The 18,583-nt window shown below is 37.5% G+C and overlaps 1 protein-coding gene across 1 annotated transcript in view; it reads right to left on the bottom strand.

Moving 5' to 3' along the window:
• Nucleotides 1-18,583, bottom strand: part of LOC139733917 (zinc metalloproteinase-disintegrin-like MTP8) — a 118,997-nt gene that overhangs the window by 10,124 nt on the left and 90,290 nt on the right. Inside the window, exons 8-18 of the mRNA XM_071644731.1 lie at nt 14,969-15,040; nt 13,283-13,452; nt 10,776-10,860; nt 10,140-10,285; nt 9,179-9,350; nt 8,022-8,192; nt 5,991-6,108; nt 5,517-5,619; nt 4,223-4,421; nt 3,724-3,801; nt 2,803-2,920 (exon numbers count right to left, since the gene is read on the bottom strand). Of these exons, the coding sequence (XP_071500832.1) occupies nt 2,803-2,920; nt 3,724-3,801; nt 4,223-4,421; nt 5,517-5,619; nt 5,991-6,108; nt 8,022-8,192; nt 9,179-9,350; nt 10,140-10,285; nt 10,776-10,860; nt 13,283-13,452; nt 14,969-15,040 (1,432 nt within the window). The remainder of the gene's footprint in view (nt 1-2,802; nt 2,921-3,723; nt 3,802-4,222; nt 4,422-5,516; nt 5,620-5,990; nt 6,109-8,021; nt 8,193-9,178; nt 9,351-10,139; nt 10,286-10,775; nt 10,861-13,282; nt 13,453-14,968; nt 15,041-18,583) is intronic.

The raw sequence follows: 18,583 nt of genomic DNA, 5'->3' as shown, positions 1-18,583 counted from the left end.
GCTCATTACCATCAAATTAGTGCCCTGCAATAAGATTTAAGAAGATATTAGAGAGAGAAGCCAGTAGACTTTCTTACTTATATGAAATTAACCCAGTCAATGAAAAAGGAATATATTTACTATTTATTTTTCATTTATTTACATTTTTTATTTCTTCACAGAAAAAAAACCCAACAACTCTATTTTGACTAGATACATGCAGGAGGATGATTTTGTCATATAGAAAGGACAAATTCTTATGAAAACTATAAATGACATTAAAATATTGCACAAAGTCTGAATTGAAAGTATTTGTGATGGTGGTCTACTGTCAAAGTTGCTGCTTATGAGGAAGTATTTCTAGAGAAGAATTTTGATGAATATTTGCATCATGCATGGCAACATTCTATCAAGTGAATTGACACTAATTTTCTTTTTAATCTCTTTTAGCAGTTTTCTTCTTGAAGTTCTACAATCTATCTCATTCTGAAGGCTCATGAATATATAGGAGATGAGTACATAAGTTGCTATATCCAAACTAGATAGACATTATGAATATACACCACAATTATAAGCACTTAAAGAAAGTGAGATTTTCTTGTTTATTTGTGAAGAGTATGTTAAACAAAGAGTATTCAGACCAAAGAAGTTAATATTATTCTCTTGAGCAGAGGTGAGTTTACCACATGTGATGTGCACAGCTTGTTAGCTAAACACTTAACGTTAAGTGTGTTCAGTGTTGTTAACCCATTGAGGTCCAGCTGATTTTGTTATAACACACATTTCTCATAGACACCTGCCCGAGCATACTTGGGACCAGTTTTCAACGGGTTAAAACAATGGCACCTTAAGTTATTAGTCCTTATGACTCCACAAACCATAAATGAGATCTACGATCAATGGTATACATATCAGACCACTGCCATAACATATCTGTTGATATATATCTGTTAGCTGCACCAAAATAATCCTTTATATGAAAAAACACCCACATGTACACAAGCTAAAATACACAATCATTGAGAGTGCTTTGCATGAGTTTATATATGTAGCAATTTCAAAACAAAATACATCTACAATAAAAAAAACACAATCACACATGCCAATATCTGCTATATTGCAGCACTGACAGCATGAAATGATGTATATTCAGTCAGCTAGCTCAATGCAGTGACAATAAAACCAAAAGGGATGGACATTGTGGATGAGAAAAATATTCATATCTTACAAAGACACATGAGGAATATATATGAGGAAAAGAAAACTAAGTGAGGATGAAGATAGATCAAACAAAAATGCTTGGCATGGTATAACTAAAGAACAAACAAACAAACAAAAAACCAACAACACCAGTACTTGGTTGAGGTAACAAAAGGCAACAACATTTAATTTAAAACAAAAGAGCTCTAAAAATTTCTACACTTGGTAAGGGACAACATAGGATGTACTGATATCAGACAGAGACAGAGATAACAGAGAAACAGAATACAGGCTGAAAAGACTGAGATTTGCCATGAAGAAGAGAAGAAATAGAAGATTAGGAAACAAAATGTCTGAAACAAAGTAAGGAAAAGTAGAAAACAGATAGAAAGTGACCCAAGTGTGATTGTGATTACTGATTGTGATATAGATCCTAATCAACTGATTGGCTGAGAACTACTGTAAAACACGATATTTTTGCAGCATGAAATTTTTGCAAATTGGAGCCAACAGCCTTGTTCGTGGCATGAAATTTTCGCGAGTTGCATCTGACATTCAATGCGTACAGTGTAGACAGGAACTTTTACGTGCATTTTAATTTTGCGAATCTTGGCTATGCGAAATTTGCGAAATTAAAATGCATGCAAATATTCCTCATTTTATAGCATCAGTTGCTCAGTCTTTTATTTTGCCCACATTTTCTGTTCACGAGGTATAAGTATTACTGGTACGAAAAAATGACCGTCTGCGCTCGGATGCATTGCCTGTGTATTTATGCATTGCGATGGTTTGCATCTCACTTCAGTAAACTTGGAGCTGGTGCTATCCCTGGGAATCTTGCAAAAATAGGCTGCCATGGATTTAAAATCATGTCAAGATTTTATGAAACTTATAATGCCTAATACTAAGTCTGGCTTTGTTACATTATTCACCCTCTGTAATTTCTGTAACAATCAAAAATATACTTGGCTTCACTTTGTGTGTTTCAGACTGTTCTACAGTTACTAGCTGGTGGATGAGTTTTATTAGTATACTTTGCAATAAGCAGCACTTGTATGATTATTGACATGGTATGTTATGATTGTAAAAATGAAAAGATGAAGGAAAAAGAAGAGAAGAAAAACTGAAAAACAGAAGAAAATGAAGAAGAATTGAACAGAAGAGGAGAAATTTAAAAAGGATAAAGAGACAGAGAGGGATAATGAGAAGGAACAGGATGGTGGGGGGGGGGGGGGCGGGTCATAGGTGACAAAATTACATAACCATGAATGACAAATGGACGTAAAGTAGCACTTTATGTCTGTCTGTGAGTGAAACTTTATGGGATTGACATAAACTCATAACATGAAGAAAAATATAGACAACAAACAACAGGCAATACAGGTAACAGTCACATGCAGTAACAATGTTCAGAAATGGTTGAAAGTAACATAAACATTTTAGGAACGTAGTGGTGATCTATTAAAGGGAAGGAGAAAAAAGTCATCCTCTCACTAAACTTGACTTTGGAAAACTGCAGCAAAGTCGACTTGGGGTTTTGTGTACTTTTTGCCTTGGGTGATATATTTAAGACAAAAGATGAGTGTTTGAGTCCTTCCCAAGTCACACAAATTTTAGACTCACCTGGCTGGTCAGTCGGCCTAGCTGGACCACTATCGATGCTGCCCCCATAGCCAGGGGTGTTACAGAGAGGTGGGTTCCACTGAGGGTCACAGTGGCAGTGATTCTTGCTGTTACACACCTGTAAAGTGGTAACCATAGCAATAAACCAGTCAAGTTAGCTTAACGCACACAGTCTTCGCTTCTCACAATTTCAGCATGTAATGTCAACTTACATTTAATACTGCCGTAATTTAGCCACAGAACACAACATCCCTCAAGAGGAATTTGACAGTCATACTTTGGTAAGTAAAGATTGAATTATATATTGAATGAAATATATCATATATATCACAAGAATATATCACTTTCATAGACCTTGCCTGTACCCATCCTGCAGTTATTAATTTCTTTTAACTTCTTTTCCACCCGGCATGTACCGGTAGTCTCCCAGAGTAAGTCACCAATGCCTCAAGCATCCCAGAAATATGCTGCTAAAATCTGATGACCTTGGATTTCGCTCACCTATCTATTCCCTTGTAGAAGTATATGGACACTTACAATTCATAGTACTTGTGAACTTGTTTACTCTATGTAACACAACAACCTACCAATTGTATTTGACCAGATAGTCATTTCCTTAGTTACAATGAATCTAACATGATCATAACTATCGCAATCATATTCAACATTATGCAAGACAATTGCCTAGGAAATGTCGTTATGACAAGCAATTACAAGTTTTGCTTCCCTCATCCAGCACTATCTAATGCTGTCATGTGATATTACTCAGAATATCTTTTGGGTATCTTGTGGGGATCAAGAGGCTGGTCTAAAGAAAGAAAGAAAGAAAGAAAAAAGAAAAGAAATAAAGGACCCCAAGAGAAAAGACTGGCTCTAATAAAGCTCTCTCAAGAGGGATACCAAATTCTGTGCAGGACTCACTCCATTGTTGTGGCAGTTGAAGGGACATGCCCTGATGTTGAGTGTGCTCAGATTTCGACATTGGAAATTGCTGCAAACCTGAGGAAATATGGGACAAAAGAACAATTGTACATCAAATGAAGTATTGGTCTACCAAAACCACTGCTTCATACATTATTAGTATCTGTTCTTATTGGTGAAACAGTATTAGAAGTGGTAAATAAGAAAGAAGTTTATCTTGAAACAACAACTTGAATAGCACAAATATATGAGAAATATCAGTTGGTTGTCACACAGAAACATGGAAAGGATGACAATCAACCTAATTCTTGATATTACAGGGAAGATGTCAAAATCTTGACTGCTACGATGATTTTTACTTTGAAATCAATCTGGTAATTGATAAATTTAGCAAACCATTATACTTACATTCATCCATTATATACCCATAACCCATTACCATTTACCCAGCATCATCTTAGACATAGAGGAAAATGTGAAAGAAAGTTACAAAACTTACAAATCCCGGAGCACACAGAGACCCAGTGGCCACATAGCCTGGATCTGGCACATCCTGGCCCAGGTCTATAGAAGCTGACTTGCAGGTATGCTGGACGTTGTTCTCATCCCAGATGTACCCTTGGCTGGCCTTGGCCAGGGAGCTGAGGACAGGGTAGCTACTGCCTCCCTGACACATGAGCTTTCCACACTTGACATGCCTGGGGTAAGAGAAGGAGGAAGGTTGCCAGGAGGATTATTGAGTGATGAGTCACATGAGAGATGGATTGGTGGGAACACAGGAGGGTGGGGCACATTAGAAGAACAGGTGGGTGGGGCACATTATGTGACAGGTGGGTAAGGCACATTGGGAGAACAGATGGGTGGGGCACATTGGGAGAACAGGTGGGTGGGGCAAATTGGGTGATGGGTGGGTGAGCATACTGGGAATATGTGGGGCATATTTCAAAATAGGTGGGTGGGGCACAATGGGAGAATAGGTTGGTGGGGCAGTTTTGGTGGCAGGTGGTGCCGAGGATGGAACAAGCGACAAGCGGGTGGAGCACATTGAGAGAACAGGTGGGTGGGGCACATTGAAAGATGGGTGGGTGGGGCACATTGGGTGACACGGGTTGGGGCACATTGGGAGACAGGTGGGTGGGGCACATTGGAAGAACAGATTGGTGGGGCGTATTGCATGACAGGTGGATGGAACGTGTTAGGTGACAGGTGGGTACAGCACATTGGGAGACGGGTGGGCCAGGCATATTGGGTAACAGGTGGGTAGGGTACATTGGATAAAATGTAGTGGCAATACAAGTCATAGGAAAGATAACATAAAGCAAGGAGCTGAAACAATTAAATACATGACTTAACCATACATACACATATAGCGGAGAGAAAAGCAGCGGTGATACAGCATCAATAAGCAAGCCCAAGGAAAATTAATCTAAAAAAATGATTTCAATTGAACACAGTCACCCAACAACAAATAAACAAGCTTTCATTACTTGTCACAGTAACTTCCATTTCTGGAAAAGCAACACTGAAAACAGCTCAGTGCTGGCATCAACGATTTCTATTTCCATTTGTAAATGATATCTTGCAGCTGACTGGCAAATTGCAATTGCAATTACCAGCTCGACACAAGAATTCATAATTTGAATAAATGATTTCATGTCCTGAAATATTTAATATGAGACCTGAAATCTACCACTAACACAATTCTGTCACTACAAACTAACGTTTTGATTTTGGTAGCACACTTTTTCTCATTGATTGTTTTTCTTTCCTGAGTAAGAATTTTTTATACTTACTGGGGCAGGCAAGGTTCAAATGCTGTTCTGCTTCCTCCACAGTTCCCAAATGAACTTCCTTGAGTGTTGAAAGTAAAACACTTTTCATGAGCAGCTTTGGCATCTGTAATATAAACAAATAAAATGAGTTGAGAGTATATGTGAAAAGACATTAAAAACAGATGACTTTATCATGTGATACTTGACAAAGATATGTAATCATCTAAGAATAGAAGGAATATATGCTTGACTCTAGATCTACTACAGTATCTCCTAAAGAGGAATATATTTCTTAAGAAATAAAAACCTGAAGAATTTACTATAAATTTCACAATGTTCCATTATTTACAGTTCAACAGAGAATACATTAAAAAAAAAAAGATTTCTGACGTGAAGTTGGGATTTACAATGTTGAGGTGATGAAACAACTGATTGTCATCATCTACAGAGAAACATTGACATCGAAACTATCAAACATTCCATTACCACTCTTACCTCCTCCCCAGACACTCTCACACTGGTGGTCAAGCGTCAAGCACTGACCGTCATAGCAGGTGGCGTCCACTGTGTCTTTACATGGCTCTCCATTTTGCCTGTATACATTGGCTGGACACTGGAGGGAATTCACACACAGAAGTCAATGGCATATTGTGTAACACATCTCACATACAGTAAAATATTACATGATCTATTTGTATGACAACAAAAAACTCAAATCAAAACAGCTGTCAAAGAAATAATATTTGCAAGAACCCAATAAAGTTAATATCTATAAGGTACTGTCAGACATCGCATGATATCAACATACCATATGTAAAAAAAAAAAATTACAACAGTACCCTCTGCAACGATAACTTTAAAAATAGTAAAACAATCAAAATACAATTTCTTACAGAAAACCAAATTCGATTTGCTCTAGTGGTCCAAGAGAAATGAGGATCTTTGTAGAGCATGTCAGGAATCCCTTTCATCCAAGTTCTGTCCATTGTGTTCACACATTAATGTGCAGTTCCAAGAGCATCCAAGTGCTAAACTTGGAAGAATCAGACTCATGACATGTTTTACAACAATCCACATTTCTCTGTGACCACTTTACTAAATAGAATGGGGTTTTCTGAAAAATCTAGGTAAGATGTTATATTTTTAGACCCTGCAATAGCATTCATAAAGTTTAATCACAATAAAAGTTATCAATGCGGAAATCCGTTGTAATTATTTGTTGGGGGGGACATACTGTAGGTCCAAAAATGTACAAACCTTTGTATTCTTACAATACACTGTAGACTATTGCAAGTTTATGGCTACTTTGTAAAATCATGATTTCATCATTTTTGTTTTTATTTCAGGCTAGCATGTGCCAGTCTATTTTACACAATTAGGTTTGTATTAAACTATGCACAGATTCTTTCATGATGTGAAAGTCAAATATGTTAACTCAACAGTTATGAAAAGACATAAGAGCTAAATGCAATGACTGTAATGATGAGTTACATGAAAAACTAGAAATGTCGCTACAGCGACTGGTTATACCCCCGCCAAACAACATTTCATAAGCTTTGGTCAAAACAACATTTCATAAGCTTTGGTCAAAAAACTGAGGAAGTAGTTAAATCCGCAAGATCTTTCCTTGATCTTCTGCCATTAATATGCCGTTACCATGGCAACGTACTATCGGGTACTGTCGAAAAATGCGTCTTGCACATCTACAACCAAAGGCACACATCTGTACCAAGTTTCATGGAAATTGAGCAAAAACTGAGGAAGTAGTTTGCAACACAAAATTTTCCATCATTTTGGCTCATAATATGTGAGCTGTTACCATGGCAACATACTTTTTGTCACTGTCAAGAAATGTGTCATGCTGACCTATATCCTAAGACAAACATTCAATATGAATTCCATGAGAATTGGAAGAACACTGATGAAGCAGTTTTGCCATGAAGCATTTTGCCCTATATTTTACCAATAACATGCCGTTACCATGGCAACGCATTTTTTTGCCACTGCGGAAATATGTGTCTTGCACATTAACATATTCAGATGAACATCTGTACCTAATTTCATAAAAATTGATCAAAAACTGTGGGAGGAGTTCGCGACGCAAGATTTGTACCCATTTTTGCCCATAATATGCCGTTACCATGGCAACGTACTTTTGGGTACTGTCAAAAAATACGTCTTGCACATCTACAACCCAAGGCACACATCTGTGCCAAGTTTCATGGGAATCGGTTGAAAACTGAGGAAGTAGTTCGCGACGCAAGATTTGCAACGGACCGACCGCCCGACCGCCCGACCGACCGCCCGACCGACCGCCTGACCGACCGACCGCCCGACCGACCGTCCGCTGATTCCTATATACCCCCTTCAAACTTCGTTTGGCGGGGGTATAAAAAAAAGCCAAAAAACCCATGACATGGTTCAATGGCCACTACGAATCTTAAAATCTGAAGTTTACATGGAACTTCGTTACATCTATCCAAACTGGGCCCTTTGGATATTGCTAGTCTGGTGCATCAGACCCACCTTTGCAGAGAGACCGGTGCAATACTCCGGGAGGTCACATTGGGTACCAATGTCGCGACAAACTTCACCCGCTTTCTTCAGCTGGCAGTCTTCGCAGCACTCACCGTTGGCACATGTTGCATTCTCGTGCAGACGACACGTGGACGCAATACAGCAGTCATTCTTGCATTCCTGTGAATGGAAAATGACTCGAATTACATCAAAGGCATTAACTCTTTTTCTACGTCATTCACTAACTTCTCAATGTGACAAAGCTCCTTGGATAGAATATCATTTGAAAGCTAGGAATGTATATCTATCACTGAGCGTCTACTTTCCTGATACAAAGACGTGGTATATTTCCATCGATAGTACATGCTTTTAAAAGTAAAGTATCCACGAGCCAAAACTTTACTAAACACACATAATGAAAACTGTGTGACTGTACCATCATCCCTCAACATCCTGAAGTCGTGATATCACATAATATAATTGAAATCATATATTCCAGTCTGACAAACTTTGCTACATGAAATGAATTGGAGAGGTACGTTTGCAGAGCTGCAATACACAGCAGTGGGTATCTTTACTCTTCACAACAATTATGTAACTGCTTCAATGTTGCATTTGTAAATACTGCTTGTCAAATCTCAGACAATCTCAAAGAACACAAGTTTGGCCTTTGATTTCATCCACATCAGCTTGCCATACTGGAGGTGATATTGATGGTTCAACACCAGAATAAAGCTCCATATGAATGCAATTATCATCATCATTATTATTATTATTGTTGTCATTATCATTATTATTATTATTATTATTATCATTATTATTATCATCATTATTATTATTGTCATTATTATTATTGTTGTTCTTCTTCTTATTATTATTATTGTTATTACTACAATCATTATTGTTATTATTGTTGTTATTAGTCTTATTATTATTATTATTATTATTATCATTATCATTATCATTATTATTATTATCATTATCATTATTATTATTATTATTATTATTATTATCATTATTATTATCATTATTATTATTATTATTATTATTATTATTATTATTATTATTATTATTATTATTATTATTATTATTATTATTATTATTATTATTATTATTATTATTATTATTATCATCATTATTATTATTATTATTCAAAGGTCACCAACCTCTGGTGATCCACAGTCGCACTCTTCCCCATTCTCCAGGAATCCATTGCCACAGATTGGTCCATCAAAGATCATGTCGGGGTAATCAAAGAGACACGCCCCTAGACCCTTCTCCAGGGATGCGTTCAGGTCATCATAGGAACACGTGGAGAAATTTGTGGGTGGGATGGGACTGTAGAGAGATTCCGGGATAGAAGTGGATGGTCATTTTACCAACAAATCATTCAGAAATTCACAAACTAAACATACAAATCAAGACTGAGCACATTGGGAAGACCAATAACAATTGTCCATGTGGTGCAATCTCTCACTATCTTACTCTGTATCAAACAATACAATGTTGCCTCATATGATTGTCAACATATTCTTTCATGTCCAATATCTCTTCTCAGTGATAATTACATAAAATACTGAAATAGCTTCTTCACACTCACCACACTGTTAAACATTCAGCTATAATGGCTCTGACCTCATCTTCATCATATTCCACTGACCAGCTTTCAAGAAGTCTTTTTTTTCATCAAGAAAATTAATACATCTCATTCTGCTGCACCACAGGAAAATATTCCACACAATAGATACGACATGTTCAAAGTTGCTCTATAACCCATGGAGCTGCCATGACTGAGTGGTTGAGACCATATGTATGGAGAAAGATCACAGATTTCAAGGTATGTTATGAGGTTCAAGTCCTACGTCTTTCAGAGGAGACTTGAATAAGCCATTGGTCCTGTGTGTAAGAGCACTATTCCCTATGCCCTATACACTTCAAACTACCCACTTTACTCCTCTCGAAAAGAGCAGGGTGAAATCCTGATGATGTGGTCAACCACTTACAAAACCAGCTGATATCCGCAATAATCTTCAAAGAAACAAAGGAGACGGAGCACCCACAAAGAAGAAGAAGAAGAAGAAGAAGAAGAAGAAGAAGAAGAAGAAGAAGTACTAACTAGAGACATACCCACTGGATGGCTCCATCACACATCCCACATTGGAAGGAGCATCACAGATACAGTTCCTATCAGAGGTATCATGGATGAAACCCAAGTTGTGTCCCATCTCATGAGCCAAGGTACTGGCTACCACGGCAACATTGCTGTCATGATCCTGCACAAAGATGGAAACAACAGAGAATTAACAGAGTTAAGAGAATCATAACATTTCTATTAATCAAAAGTATCTATTCCTTTTAGGGTTTTTCGATAAAATCTCCTCTTTGATTTACAGTTTTAAATATGATGCATGTTTCCATTTGTACTGATATCATATGCTGTTATCTACGGTAATTCCTCCATAGCATAGACATCAAAGTGAAAGAGTGGCCTATATGACATTCCTTAGACTCTTGCCACAAAAAAAAAAAAAATATATATATATGAAATAACAATCAGCAATCTCACATCCTTTATCTAATTGAAGCAAATACATTCATATGATATGTTTTTGATTGATCTTTCACCGAAAAACATCTTATTTAGATAGTCTGATACATGTAAGAAATAAATAGAAGTTGATGGGTGAGCAATGACCCTTGACCGCGGTATATAGGAGACAAAGCCAGGATCTACTGAGCTGGGTTTGTGGTTCAAGTCCTCACCTGGCTGACTCCTCCTGATCTCTCATCCGAACACATCGTCCCAAGAGATGCCATCCCAACGGTGCTACCGTCAAAGTTTACACCCCTGGAAGAATGTACAAGAGAAGGAAAATCTTCTTTAAGCTTCAGCAAAATTAGCATCAGAGTTATTCGTGAATATAAACCTCATCAAAGTGAAGGAAAAGTTCAAAGCGTAGCATGTGTTGCCGTATCAATTCCAGAAAAGGGGTAAAGCAGAAATCACGGGTAGGCAGACTTTCACATCCAGACACCTCATAATGGTGCACAAACCATGACAGTATCTTGTGAAAAGTGGTAAGAACTGCAGTAAACTTTCTCATTACTTGCTCCTCATCTACAAACAAGAACAAGATGAGAAAGAAAATGAGGTGATTGATCGATTGATTTTATTTTCCCTCCAAAAAACAACAACATTGGCTAGATGGCCTAAATTCAGCGATGACAACATGGCTGTTCTTCCATGGGGTCCACAACATGAAAATTGCAAATACAATATGAAATCATGAAATTCATACATTGAAAACATGAAGACAGTAAGGGAAAAAAATCTCTATATCCATGGGAAGGTCATTATAATCATTAGCATATCTATATCTAAATGATTTCTTCAAATATTCAGTTCTAGGTTTGGGTAGTCTTAATCTTTGTCCAAAATGAGAGGGGTAAAAATGAGTTACGAATTCAAATTCATTTCTTATATAAGAAGGGGTTAAGTTATTCATTATCTTAAACATAAAAGTAAGAGAGTGAATGCATCACTGATGCTTTCTCAAGAAGACACTTCCCCCTGTCAATCTATTAATTGCCGATTAATACAAAGTTCCTCCATGAATACAGCCAGACTTGTTCCTCCCTGAATACAGCCAGACCTTTTCCCCCACAGTTATGCAAGGATGATAGAAGACCCGCCACTTAACATGCCCTGAAGATATGGTTCAAGAGCATTTTAAGAGTAGGGGTTCCCCCCTGGGTACGTCAAGAAGTGTAGCTCAGAACGGGGTTAAAAGGTCTACGTGTCAAGTGTGTGTCTTCCTGCATTGACTGTTTCCTTGCTGGAGGCAATATGAGTTTGCACTTCTCGCAAATAAATATGCCTCGTGCTCCCACACACCGAGAAAGAATTTTCAGCCTTGCAGAGTAACGACATCCTTCACTCAAGTTTGTCTGTGGATGGCTGGATCTTCTCAAAGTGGAATTCATCAGCATGTGACATAGATAAGTTTTAAAGGGCATCCACAAAATATAATAAGAAGATGAATTGTTAAAAATGCAGATCAGCAGTTGAGGTCTTACAAATTTCATTTGTACAGAGGGAGAACAAATCGAAGAAAATTCATACCCCAAGATGAATTTTGCTCACAGGTTATCAGCAAGTTGCAAATTTGACTCAGCACACCCTACCAACATGGGGTGGGGATTGTTATGGTTCCCAAACTGCATACAAAAGGTTATTCCCCTCCCAGTCCACCCCCCCCCCATTTTTAGATGCTGCAGACACACTAATATTGTTAATGACTGAAATTTGGCCATGTAGACAGCAAAGATCAGCCTCCCAAATGGTTCCATGACATTTGCTCCTGCAACAATTGTTCCCTTGAAATATCTGCACCCTAATCCAGACATAAATTCTACCCACAAACATAACCCTCACCCTAATCCTAATCCTCACATTAAACTAAACCTAAAACCCTATCACAACCATAACCCAAAGTCCTTGGAGAAAATATGACTGAAGCAATCGTTGCTGGAGCAAATGTCGTGTCACCCTCCCAAACAGAATTTTGTCAGCCATTACCAACACATAACTGTACATGTCTGATCTACAGATATGGCTGGATTCTTCCTACTGAATGTTATTGGCCGAGAATGACACCATAAGATTTCACTCACTGCTCTGACTATTGGGCTTCCAACTCTAGCAAAAACTGTCATGCTCATTAAAACTATAAAATGCACTCTCATGATTACTCTAAACCATGTTGGTGAGGTAAAAATGAACACGCATAAATGTCAGATTTATCCCAGGGGAAATTAGGAGCAGTCTGTATGACACTGTACTGCAGAAGTTGTCATGGTTACCAACTTCACAATCATCATCATCACTGATTAAGACTGAATATATTAATTAATTTCTTCTTGGTAAAATTTTTATGCCTGTCATACAGCACACAAGTGGTAAAACTAACATATTCTTTAACATTCTGAGAGTGAAGACTGACTTGAGGGAATCTACTACTGTGAAGACATCCATTGCAGTCTGTATTTCCCCTAGTGGCCTTTCAACATTAAGTCTGGCAGTTTCAAAATAGACATAAAAGACCAATACTACTTTATTGTCAAGATATACAAATCTCCAGGCACCTATCGAACTTGTCTTTGATGGGCAATGTTTTGTATTCTTCTCTTGCATATATTGGAATGATTAAAAAGAAGAAGAAGAAGAAGAAGAAGAAGAAGAAGGGTTGGTGTGAACATTGTAATCTTACGTGATAAACTGTGCATTGTCATTCTTAATGTCTGGCAGGAGGACATCTTTACGCCATCTCTGGAACTCAGCCATGGTGGTGCTGGGGTTGGCGTTGACTTGGAAGGCATCACCCTGAGACCAGGTGACCACACCCACCAAGGCAACTCGTACATTCATTGGACGATAGATCTAGGGGAGACAGGAGTCACAAGAGCACGATGTAGATGGATTAGATTTTACAGCCACGAATTACAGTCACTGACAAGCTCTAGAAAAATGGGTAACAGAATAACTTGACAAAGTATAGCAATACTGAAGAAGTTATGTCATGAAAGTGAATGGAGCAATACAGGATTAAAAAAAAGTAAGAAAAAAAGGTATAGTTGTACTGACACAAAAATGGCACAAATGAATTCAAGTAAAAAGAAAAAATGAAAACGGATTTATAGATAGATAAATATACAGATAGATAATAGAAAGATAGAAAAATAAACAGATAGAATGATAACTAGATAAAGACAGGCAGATAGAAAGACACATAGATAGACAGATAGATATACGTATGTATATAGATTCACTCTGCAAAGAACCGAATTCACACAGTCTCATGTTACATGATAATCTACAGACTGTAATCATTTAGAGAGAGAGAGAGAAGGAGGGAGGTATTTTTTGCAGACGTGAAAACCAAATTAACCCCCAACACATAACTTGACTTCTAGGATCTCTCATTAACACCAGAGCTCAGTAATGATCGGCTCAATTGAAATAGGAACCTTGCCATTTTCCCCTCACACTACATCCACAAGGTGCTTGGAATGGCAACCACTCAGGCTGACATGGACACAAATGATTCCTTGACTGCCCCAAAAGTGAGCCCTCACTGACTTTTTACCAATGACTCAACACGAATGAGGCCCTCTTTCATTCGTCCTACTCATTTGATGAGAGACATACTCACACCGTACATTCACTGACTTCACACCACAGAGAGGCTCATTAAACTGGAATTCCAGCAAAGCAGGTTATCTCATGTGCAATAATTAAAACATTACCATCAATAAAACAGGACTCGATTAGACAAGAAATAGCTGTGGCTCATTAGGTGAGAGTTTTGATCTTTCCCCTGATAGGATCATGAAGGTTAACTTGAAAACCAGCCCTTCAAAGAGTTCAGAAATCAAACAGGCTTATCTTATCATGATGAGTGTACTTCCCAGTGTGCCAATGATAAATATTCTAGATTACACATCAGCTTACACTAATCATCCTGTCCTTTGTACATGACAAAGATATCATATTAGTAAACAAAACAAACAAACAAAAGAAAAACAATGTCTTTCTCTTTTCATTCAATGTAAGTGGTAATTGTTGAGCTTTCCAAAGATCCACAGCAAAATCTATTACACTTAGAACAAAAAATGTTGTGATACACATTGTCTATAAATCATAAACTTGAAATCCAAATCTGACAATCAAATTCAGTGTCATTGTTCAATTGAGTGATTAGTTGATGACATGAGATTAGATTTTAAGCAAGCACATCTCCTGCCTGCCGATTGTTGTCAAAACCACAGGAGGTTTGAATCCCACACCCATCCACCTGGCGGCGCAGGTAACCAGCACATCAACTCCCTGAGGTGGTTTGATGGTTTAACTGTGGAGCCCAGAATGGGTGTGGTCAAGAGGATGCGGTATATCTCACCATATCCATCATATTGGCCATCTCCTTGCTTCTATCCTCCACAATCTCCACATTCTCCTCATGTCTCAAAAACTGCAACAAATGAAATCAAAGAAAGAAAGAAAAAATGTGTTAGTGCTCAAGGACTCATATCACAACACAATAATGAAGGAAAATTTGAACTATTTGGGAACTTTAAAGCAGAACAAATAATAAAGCATTGACTCATACTGATTCAGATATTCAATATTTAATGAGAATGCATAGTACAAATGAACAGATGAAGCAACATATGAAAGTGGATGAAATGACAATGACGGCAGTGATAATGATGATGATAATCAAAAACACAATCTTCTATTCTTTTTTTTTTTAGTACAAAGACAAGCACAAAACAGGTGAAGTTGGAGGAAAGCTCTTAGAGCAGAAGTTATCTCAAACATAACAGGATGTATAAATCACAATGTTCATCAAAGGAGCACTAACACAGGCGAACTTAATCAATTACAAGTAACAATTATACGACACTAAAAAAGAATAAAGCTATCCGATTGGTCAATTGTTCTTCACATTACATGCAGATAAAAGTTCCATTGCATGCAGTCGCTGTCAGCCATGCAATTATGTTTGAGCTAAAATGGATATCGCAAAGCTGATGTCCCCAATTTCCATTGACTTTTGTGTTTAATGATTGACTTGAAGTATTTGTTCCTTTGTACGGCTCTGATGTCACAATAAACAAACCTTTGCCATGTGCACTCAACAGTCACAAGCATGCATTTTCTTATTCTTTTTACTATAATTATAAACAACTTCAACCGACTGGTTTCCTACACGTATGACTAGACTGACTGTGACTGTGCTACTAATTTGGCTTTCATGCAAAATGGTCGCCATTTCTGTGCTAAATTCAAGAATCTGTGTGGACCACATCTATGGACATCTGAAGTGTTGTATAAAACAAATAGTGTATTGTCGTTACTCGTGCAATGGAACAAGATTTCGCACTCGGTAAAAGATGAGGTGCACTATTTATCTTGCCGAGATGAACAGAGTGCCTCTATCTTTAACCTCATGAGAAATCTTGTACCACTGCACTCGTGACCATTCACTATTTGTATACTAAAATAAACCAACAGTTTGCTACATTATAAGAGTTGGTACTCTGTAGAAAAGTACACTACGTTCATATCCGGTTATGCAGACACAGTAATATTTTGTGTTTGGCTTAGTCTTGTTTCTTTGATAAATCTAATCACCAAGTTATTCATCTCTCTGTGTAATTTAACAGCAAAGATTTAAAACAAACAACTCAAGGATACTAAAGTGATTGTGTTTAAAAAAATGGTTACATTATTTTCCATCACTTATCCGACCTCCCATGAAAGTTGAGTTACAAAAATGACTCATGTATTGATGACTTTTTTTATTGCATTAAAAAACAACACCAACGAACGAAACTACTTAAGGAACAGAAGTAGAGTAGTACATGTGCTGGTATTGTTGACATGGGCACTGTTGTTATGACTGTCTTACAGAGGAGATGAGACTAACAAACACTTGAAAGTTCATTTATTATCACAATATTTTCCAACAGGTTCTACACTATTTGGTGCCAGCCAGACTGTTTTCTAATTTTTTCCCTTTTTTTGTTTGTTGTTGTAATGGGCCAATACAATTGTCTGGCAGGAGAAAGTCCACATTGAAACTACTGCAAATCTTCCTCCCTACATGCAACAATGTCACCAGACAGTTCATTATAAAATCACATGACCCTTGATATCATTGCATGCCACATTATCAATCAGCCATTGTGTAAGAGATTCATGTCATCTTGCACTGATGTTGCAATCTGGCAGAAGGACGTAAGTCACATCCAGAATCATCTCAGAATTATGCACAAACATATGAAGTGATTATAAGGAAGAGTGTATATCACTTTGATTTGAATCACATGCTTGTAACTCTGTTGTATTTCTGGTGCCGGTAAATTATATAATAATGAAATTGGTAGAAATTGTCACTTGTTGTATTTGGTGGAATACAGCCCTTCACAAGTAAGCTGTAGCTGCATTAACATATACACAAAATGAATATATATACAGTCAAACCTGTCTATAGCGGCCACCCAAGGGAGAGGGAAAAAGTGGCCGTTATAGAAAGGTGGCCGCTATAGACAGGTAATCCAACTTTGTGTGCATTGCTTACATGTACATGTATCATCATTGTATCCTTACATAATGTACAGTGTATGTGTGTACGTATACATACACCGTTCGTTTCATGCATTTAACTATGCCGGTGTATATGAAATTGTTGCACAGTAGCATGTTTATTGTCGTGAAGAATCGTGCATTATTATGACTGAATGAGGGATGAATGCAGCGGTGGTGATCACTGAACGTTGCTCGCACGGCTAAACAGAAAAATACGCTGAATTATCGGCTTGGCTACGGCTCCATTGGGTTTTAGGCTGCTATAGACAGGTTAATATCTCCCGCGGGAAACAAAATTTGTGGCCGCTGGCCGCGTTAGACAGGTGGCCGCTATACACAGGGTCTTTAACAGGGCTTTTCTCTCGGGGGGATTTTGCAGTGGCCACTATAGACAGGTGGCCACTAAGGCAGGTTTGACTGTATATCTTTTTAATTGATTTTTGCAACGCAAGGTGAAAACTGCTCATTTGTATGTGTGGACACAAATAAACTTTTTACTCTCCTGATATGCACTTTTGGGATAATTTGCCCTGTGTGGTAGATGAACAACACATAAGAGGAAAATATGTATTTATAATCCCACAATGTACCTCACCACACTACATGTATGTTCACACCCTTGGGAGTCCCGTGTCACACTGCAGTCATTCACATGCACAGTCTTGAAGATTCAAGTGTTTCATTTGAAGCCTATTGATTTATCATTCTTTTCTTTATTATTATTATCATTTATTTTGCTGTGCATGAATGTTGGAAAATAAAGTCAATTTTCACATCGCGGCACAAAAAAAAAAGCGATTTTTTTTCCTGTGTGCGAATGCAGCTGCACTAAAGGAACCATCTCAGTAGTATCTTGTTACATCAGCGTCCATTCGATGACAGCGAAACCGATACATCAATGTCACTTCACTGCTTGCAGGGCCAGCTTGCCATAAACAAATTTGTACTCATTTTACCGTCTAGATGGCGAGGCTGAAACTATGATGTAATACATTTAATATCTCACAGCTGAAAATGACAGAATATATCAACACGATATTAATTTGTGGTATAGTTTCCTTCCTCATTTGTATGCATTTAATTCAATTCAATTTTTAGTTTGTTATGAGGGAATATGAAATTATTTTGTTTCCAGAGATAGGTCATAAGAAGACAGTAGAATTGAGGGTTTTAATACGGTCAAATTCAAACATTGCAGGACACAGTTGATGTTTTGACAAATTTGAGGCACCAATACTGTGCTTGTCAAGTCATGTTAGTAAAATACTACAGATAAAATACTAATATTAAATGTAAAGTGATTTTCTAAAATAAATTTTATTTTTTCAGCATTTTTCTAAAACTTAACAGTGCTTTCTACATGGAAGACTTATTCTATGATTACCCTTCACAACCATCATTCTTCACATGTTTTGACCAG

Source organism: Diadema antillarum, unplaced genomic scaffold (assembly GCF_040938485.1).
Source record: "Diadema antillarum isolate AM-2024a unplaced genomic scaffold, OU_Dant_1.0 seq00000503_RagTag, whole genome shotgun sequence".
Lineage (NCBI taxonomy): Eukaryota > Metazoa > Echinodermata > Echinoidea > Diadematoida > Diadematidae > Diadema > Diadema antillarum.
The sequence above is the reverse complement of the archived record's forward strand: the minus strand, read 5'-3'. Positions and strand labels throughout refer to the sequence as shown.